Source organism: Pinus tabuliformis, chromosome 1_2 (assembly GCF_031772625.1).
Source record: "Pinus tabuliformis cultivar Carrire ecotype Pingquan chromosome 1_2, CPIR1, whole genome shotgun sequence".
In the NCBI taxonomy this organism is placed as follows: domain Eukaryota; kingdom Viridiplantae; phylum Streptophyta; class Pinopsida; order Pinales; family Pinaceae; genus Pinus; species Pinus tabuliformis.
The window spans coordinates 625829889-625838172 of record NC_142298.1 but is presented as its reverse complement, the minus strand read 5'-3'; the positions used below and the strand labels follow the sequence as shown (position 1 = coordinate 625838172).

At 38.8% G+C, this 8284-nt stretch overlaps 1 protein-coding gene across 1 annotated transcript; it reads right to left on the bottom strand.

Moving 5' to 3' along the window:
• Positions 1-226: 226 nt before the first annotated feature.
• LOC149207182 (protein JINGUBANG-like) lies at positions 227-1687 on the bottom strand. Its single transcript, XM_089393853.1, has one exon. It carries the CDS (start codon positions 1654-1656, stop codon positions 283-285), a length of 1374 nt encoding a protein of 457 aa, XP_089249979.1. The 5' UTR covers positions 1657-1687; the 3' UTR covers positions 227-282.
• Between the last annotated feature and the right edge of the window lie 6597 nt (positions 1688-8284).

The window sequence follows — 8284 nt, the reverse complement described above, 5'->3', positions numbered from 1 at the left end:
ATCTATTTATGCATTTAAAAATACATTTTAAATAACAAAAAAAATCACATTTCTTAAAATTTTTTTTTACTGGATTTAAAATCTATTTATATATAAGTTAACTACACCATTATAAAATAAGAAATATATATAAGTTAAACTACGCCACTATAAAATAAAAAAAATCCCAAAAAATAGAAACATTTGTAAAATTATGCACGTGGAACAACTTTGCAAATTGCTCAGGAAATCTTAATTATATTTGATATAATATAATTACGTGCAGAGGCCAAACAATTTACATTAACCTCGCCATTTCAAACTCTCTGGCGTTCTCAATGGACTATGTTCCTCTTGTTCATCACAATAGCTTGCATGTGAAGGAACCCACCAAACCTTAATGTCATGATCCAGGCTGCCGCTATAGACGTGGCATCCCCTCTGAGTGCCTAAAGACACCGTAATAGACTTAACAGGTCCTCTATGACCTTCTAAAACCGCCAAACAGTAATGCGCATTGCCTTCTCCTCTGGTCCACACTCGAATAGTCTTATCCGCTGATCCACTGCACAGAAAATCTGCCACAGTCGCCAAGCATAGAATTGCACGATTGTGACCTCTCAAGGCACCCGAGACCGTCCTGTGCCGCCCGCTTCCATCCCTTTCCCAGACAATGATGGATCGATCACAAGCTCCAGAGTAGAGAAAGGAACCGTCGGGGCTGAGAGCGAGTGCATTGATGGCAGACTTGTGTCTCTCAAGCGTAGCAACCAGAGAGTGTTTTCTCTCCCCGGAAGCCTTTGCCCAGACTTTGATTCTGGAATCCGCGGATCCCGTGTAAACAAAACCATCTGGGGAAGTCACAAGCGCATTGATGGCGTCATCGTGTGCTCTGAAAGATTCAACGCACCTCAAGTCGGAAGGCCTCCAGATCTTCACCGTCCTGTCCCAAGAAGCAGAGTATAAAAACCCATTTCTATCAACAGACAGAACCGATATACTATCCACGTGTTCCATCCAGAGAGCTTTCTTATGCCTACGCACTTGAAAATACTTCTTGGGCGGTATGCTATTTATCACATAATCCTTGAGGGTCGGCATGGTGGCCACCAACTTATGGCCTGACGGCTGCATATTCTCAGCGCGTTTCCAAACTCTGATTCTGTGATCTTGATGCGCGCTGTATATCCTATCGCCAGAAACCAGAATACACTTCACTGCTCCATCCCCATGCCCAAACTTGTAAAGCTCATTTCCCTCGCCATGTCTCCATACTCGAATGTCATTACCAGAGGACCCACTGTACAGAAGGTTGCCTGCGGCCATTGCTAGAGAAAACACGCACCCGCCATGGCCTCTGAACGTAGTTACACATGGACCAACGGTGCCTCCCTCGTTCCCTAGAGGTTGACCTACGATCCCAAGAGAGGGGACGGATGCTAGGCTGCTCTGTGAGCACACACTCGGTTGAGATTGAATGCTTAGCTCAGAAGAAAGACTGAATTCTGATTGCGGGCTTGTTGCAGAATGTGAGCTGCTCTGAGACATTAGACTACTCACTTGGGATGCAAGACTCTCCTGCGATTTTATTTTGATGTCTGTGACTTGGGAGCTCATAGCCAAACAATTCGTTGTAAAGCAGGAGGACATATTCTGAAATTGAAATTGGATACCCATTGTACTGCAAGGAGAGGATCAGATTCAGAAGGTAAGCTACAACTTCAAAATTCAAACCAAAACCAACTAGAGCACGCACTTATAATGAATATTCTTAATATTTTTATCACTATTTCACCTAAAATATGTGAGTCTGTCATATTAATGGGCCCATCCACTATATAGTTTGGCATTGACTTTCCCTGAACGCGTATTAGCTTCAAAGTAGGTGGTGTCAGAAAAGAGATGTGGCATTGGCTACCCATCTTTATGTGACGTAGATATTGATAAGGTCGGAATTTTATAAGTCTACACGATTAAGGCTAATCTTAATTTATTTCAAGTTGCCATAATTGAAAATAAGCATATTTGATATCGCGATTTCAAAGTTAACCTAACCTTTGGCATTTTCAATGAAGTACAAGACCATTAGATCTGACTATCAGCCATGATAAGGATATCACAATAACATTTTCGTTTCTTGCATTCCTTACTTTCATCATTGATGTGATTCATCAGGAAAGGAATCTATGAATTTATCTAAATATCTAAGATTTGATTCGTTATACACAAGTTGTCAATACTTTATTATGCGAGGTTCTTCGTGGTTCACCAAAAATTTGGGCGAAGGCACTAATTTTTTGCTTTAATATTATTGCATGACAACGACATTCAAGCACCTCTTTGAAGTGTTCCTTCGAAAAAAAAATAAATTACATGTTGAGTAAGCTAAATTGGTTTTAGTGATTGTAATGTACATGTTGAGTATGTTAAATATCTAGGAAGTTAGATCTTCACCCACATGAATCTAAAGAAATATATCACAGCATATTAATATTAAGATCATAAAAGGATAAAATAACTAAAAAGTATAATAGCATGATCCCAAAGAACTATATCAAAATATGTCCACCACCAATTTATTATGAAAAAGACATCAGCAACACAAAAAAACTAAAAAAACATACATCCAATTTTAACCATGAGAGATGAATTTTATCACAACATGCCTCACATTAATATACTATGATCAAAAAATAATAGTATATAATATATGGTTGTTAAATCACAATCATGGAAATAAAGAAATATTTTTGTCAAACCAAGAGGTAACTCCTCAAGAGATAATTCCTCAAAAACAATTCGTTGATATTCATTCAGGTTGGTCTTTATTATATATATGAGAGAGAGACTATTCATTTCATCTCGCAATGACTATTCATATTTTCTATTATTTATTTACATCAATTTTAGTTATTCATCCAATCCTGATGATTAGGTGTCAACATTCCCCCCTTAATTTGAAGGGATGTTGGTGAGTCCAAGCAGCATTCTGAATCTTTCAAGCTTTTCTCTTCCAAGCGCTTTAGTGAAGATGTTTGCAATTTTCTCATTAGTGGAACAATGGTGGAGATGGATTGTTTTGGCCTCAACATGATGTCGAATCAGATGATATTTAGTATTGATGTGCTTCATTCGATCACGAAACTTTGGGTTCTTGGCCAACTTTATTGCTGAGGTATTGTCAATCATGAGTGGAGTCGATTCTACTTGTTTTACCTGCAAATCTTCAAGAATTTACCTGAGCCACACAATTTCTTTTGTTGCCTCAGCTGTTGCCACACATTCTGCCTCTGTTGTGGAATCTGCTGGAACTGATTGTTTGCGTGATCTCCAGGAGACAGCTCTTGATCAAGACTCATAGCATAAGCTGAAGTAGATACCCCAGTTTCTTTGTCTCCATCGAAGTCTGAATCAGAGTATCCAATCAAGCTGAAGTCCTCCACCTGTATATACTTGATTCCAAAGTCTTGAGTTGCCTTCAAGTACCTTAGAACTCTTTTTGCAGCAGACCAATGTCCCTCACAAGGCTTTTGCATAAACTTGGAGAGGATTCCAACAGCAAATGAAATGTCTGGTCTGGTAGTAGTTAGGTAGTTGAGACTTCCTACAAGCTGTTTATATTTTGTTGCATCCTCAAATTCTTTTCCTTCAATGGATGTGAGCTTAATGTTTTGTTCCATTGGAGTAGTAAGAGGATTGCATTATGTCATGCCAAACCTGTTCAACGGATCTCCAATGTACTTCTTTTGAGAAAGGAATATGGATTTCGGATGTTGAGTTACTTCAATACCAAGATAGTAATGAACATAGCCCAAATCATTCATTTCAAAACCTTTCCTCAATTCCTTCTTTATGGATGCAATGTAGCTTTCATTGTTCCCTGTCATCAAAAGATCATCTACATATCCCACAAGATATACAATTGTTTTGCCAAACTTTCTTGACAAATAAAGTTGCATCATCAAGATCATAATGTTTGAAATTGAGTTTCAGAAGATGCTCAATTAGTTTTTCATACCAGGCTCGCGGTGCTTGTTTGAGGCCATACAAGGATTTCACAAGTTTGCATACTTTATGTTCACGTCCTTTCACAACAAATCCTTTAGGCTAGGACAAAAAACATTCTCTTTTAGATCTCCTTTCAAGAAGCAGTTTTTACATCCATTTGATGGACTTTCCAACCGTTCTAAGCTGCTAGGGAAAAAAGTGTCCAGATGGTAGCCCATTTTGTTGTGGGGGCAAAAGTCTCCTCATAATCGACCCCTTCCTTCTGTGCAAAACCTTTTGCCACAAGCCTGGTTTTGTGCTTGTCAAGTGAGCCATCAGCTTTATACTTGTTCTTGTAGACCCACTTGTAGCAAGTTGGTTTGGTTCCTAATGGAGGATCAACCAGCTTCCAAGTGCCATTCTTTATCAGGGCATCATACTCCTTTTGCATCACTTCTTTCCATTCATCATAAGAAGCAGCTTCTTTGAAGGACGTTGGTTCAAAATCTGTAGACAAATTCAATTCACAATCATAAGAAACATCCATATCAACAGGTGAATCAGAGTCATCTACATCACCTCCATTTTGTCGGTTTGAATTTCTAGTTCCTGTCTTTCCAACCTCATCAAGATGAACACTTTCAAGTGTCTTTGTCAGCCACTTTGGGGGACCTTTCTCAGATGGTCCAGGCTGCTCTGTTGATTGAGTTGGGACTAAATCAAGTTTGAGTCTCCCAATTCTATCAATCACATCACTTAAAGTATCATCCGTTGTTGGAGTTTCATGTGGGGAAGAGAGTGCTTCAGAAGAAGATTCGATAGATTGATCTAGCATAGGAATCCCCCCTTCAAGATGTGGAATCTGATTATCAAATTCTTGAAATGATTTTTCATTTGTGAATCTATCCAAGCGATCAAGTTGCCGCTCAACAACATTGTTAGTTTTAGATGATTCAAGAAATATTACATCTCTAGATACAACAAACTTTTTATTGACTTCATCATAGAGACGGTATGCTTTGGAGGTGTTTGAATACCCCAGGAAGATACACTTACGAATTCTTGCACCAAGTTTGTTTCTATGTACCTTTGGTATCAAGGCATAACAAGTGGAACCAAAGATCCTGGGATGCTTTACTGAAGGAATGTGCCCATACCACATTTTTTAGGGAGTCTTGTTTCTGATAGCATTAGATGGACATCTATTCTTTATATATACAACACATAGAACTGCATTAGCCCAAAACATCAATTTTACATTTTTGAAAAACATCATGGAGCACACCATATTTAAGATTGTCCTATTCATTCTTTCAGCTACACCATTCTATTGAGGATTATAAGGCACAATCGTTTGATGTTTGATCCCATGTTGGCGAATATAGTTTTCAAATTCATTTGAAGTATATTCTTTTCCATTATTAGTGCGAATAGAGCCACTATGAGATTGTGCATTATTTTCAATCCATGTATGAAAGTTCTTGAATGTTTGAAAAACATCAGATTTGTTCTTCAATAAATAAACCCAACACATTCTAGTGTAGTCATCAATAAATGTCATCATATATTTATTTCCATTTGCAGAAGTAACAAGCATTGGACCACATAAATATGAATGAATGAGTTCAATTTTTCTATGTGCTCTTGAATGTCAATCATGAAAAGACTGTTTGCTATGCTTTCCTAGAATGCAAGCATCACATTTCTTAAGTTTCCTAGGAATTGTAGGCAAACCAATAACACCATTTTCTTCAACAACCAGAGATTGTCATAGTTCAAATGTCCAAATCTAGCATGCCATAATAAACTTGATGGAAGTGTACCTTCTTCATAATGAGAGTTGTATGAGAAATGTTGTGCACGAGCAGAGGTACCCTGCAGCTTGACAAGCCTTTCTTCTTCTATCCCCCTCATGACAAGTGAGTGGTCAGATGCTTTTCTCACCTCAAGCTTGCCATCAAACATATGAATGGAGTGATCTTGCTGGCGGATGTGGCCCAAGGACAACAAGTTTCTCTTCAACTGTGGGAGATATAGAACATGATGCAGAAGAAAGTCTGGAAGACTAGGCAATTTAAGCCTGATTGTGCCAAGCCCTGATAGCTTGATTTTTGATTGGTCTGCAAAGTATATTGCTCCATCAACATTGTCAGTAAATTCTTCAAAAAAAATCTTTTCTATGATTCATGTGGCAAGTTGCTCTTGAATCAAGCAACCAATCATTTTTCCAAGAAGCAAGTGAAGCATTAAATAAGTCTTCATTTACTCCAATATTAAATTGTGCCACAACATAATGAGTGGATTCAGGTGCTTTACCTTTGTCTGATTCATTAGTTTTACCTTTCTGTTGGTTTCTTTGTTGCTCAATTTTGTCCCAAGGTAACTTGCATGTAGAGGCATCATGTGATCCATTTCTTTTGTAGCGTACGCAGTGCAAATCTAACTTTTCTTCTTAATAGTGTCTGCCCCCCCTGCATCTGAAATATCTTCCTCTTCCTCTTCGACCACCTCTTCCTCTGGAAGAATCTTGGGCAAGATTCTTTTCTTTATCAGCAAGGCACACAGCCTCTTCAAAAGATTCAGGGGTTGTCTTCTTTCCAAAATCTTTCTCTCTTTCAGCAAATTTTTTCACAAGAGAGTCAAAGGTAATATCTTTGAGATTTCCATTTGCTTGCAATGACTCAAGATAATTGGAGTAAGTAGGATAAAGTGCCTTGAGAAAAGTGATAAAAGGAATATCTAATTCAATGTTAGTGGCTTTGATATCATGCATTATATATTTTACTTCGGATGCAAGAGCAAGAGGATCATTACTTTGTAATTCAAGAGTGAAGAGTTTAATCATGAGTTGAACAAATTCAAGTGCAGAATGTGAGTCATAGAGTTCTTTCAAATTTTGTAAGGCTTCGAAAGCAGTTGAAAATGGTGAAATATGGTGACTCACCTCTTCACTTACAGATGCTGCAATTAATGCATAGGCTTTGCTGTTCTTATTTTCCCAAATGGCAAACTCTTTGTCTGAGGTAGGTTGTTCTGGCTCTTTGTCTCTGTCTCCAACACACACTCCTTTCCACAACTCATTGAAAATGAGGGTGTGTTTTATCACTCGAGACCACTCAGGATAGTTCTCCTTGCCAGTGAGAACTATTCCCACAATAGATATGATTGAATGCATTGTAAAATCTGTGTACTGTAAAAAAATACTTCTGGCAATATACTGTAAAAAATTGTACTTCTGGTGGCAAACTTTGTTTAACTTTGAAAAAAAAATAATGAGGGATAATATATCAAAGTTATTAACTAGAGGAGGGGTTATGTGGTGGAGGGAGTATTCAACGTATGGGGGAAGTATATATGGAGGAAGGGTGATATGGAGGCCAACGCAGGAGGGGTGATATGGAGGCCAGCACATGTATTAAAAATGATGTATTAAAAAACATAGCAATGTATTAAAACGAGAGTGGGAGCAAGCTTACAACAACCAGAGCAGGCTTACAACAACAAAAGCCACAAACCATGAAATCTTGGAGAAGGCGTGAGTAGCCGTAGCGGGCATAACATTCAAAACACTGAAGTAGAAAGAGAAGAGAGGAATGGTAGGCTTCCAATATGCCTAACCTTCATGGTTAGGGCAATCTCAGGTGAAGTCACCGCATTGATAACAGCTGCCCCCACCACCGCCGCTGCTGCCACCAGCACTAGCACTGCCACCGCTGGTGCAGTCTCTAGCAAATTCGCCAGACTCTCCACACTTGTAACAGCTTCCACCAGTCACCATGTTCGAGCGGCACCATCACCAGAACGAGGTCTCGGCTTTGGGCTAAGTGTTCTCTATCATTTGTTCGATGACAAATGATATGAGCACAGGAAGGAACCAAATATCGACAACGAATTCCCCAGTTCCTTATCTAATGGCTGGAGTGGGTGTCATGCTTGGTCTCATAGCCTTTTCTTTGATTTTTATCCCGTGGTCTTACTTGAATGAGTGCATCGCGGTATTATACAACGTTTTCAATAATGCTATGTTTGTGGTGCGTGGGATGGAGACCCAAGGCTGTGAGATTGAATACAATGGCGGTAAGACCAGAGAATAATGCTATCAATGTATTGAATACAATGGCGTTAAGATCAGATTGAATGCAATAGCGTTATCAATGTATTGAATATAATGGCGGTAAGATCAGATTGAATGCAATGGTGTTTTGTATGCAGGTGGAGTAGCAACAGGAGCAGTGTAGCGAAGAATAATAGTGAATAGTAGGTGGAGCAACGACAGAAGCAGCGTAGTAGAGAATAATAGAGAATCGCAGAGGAATAA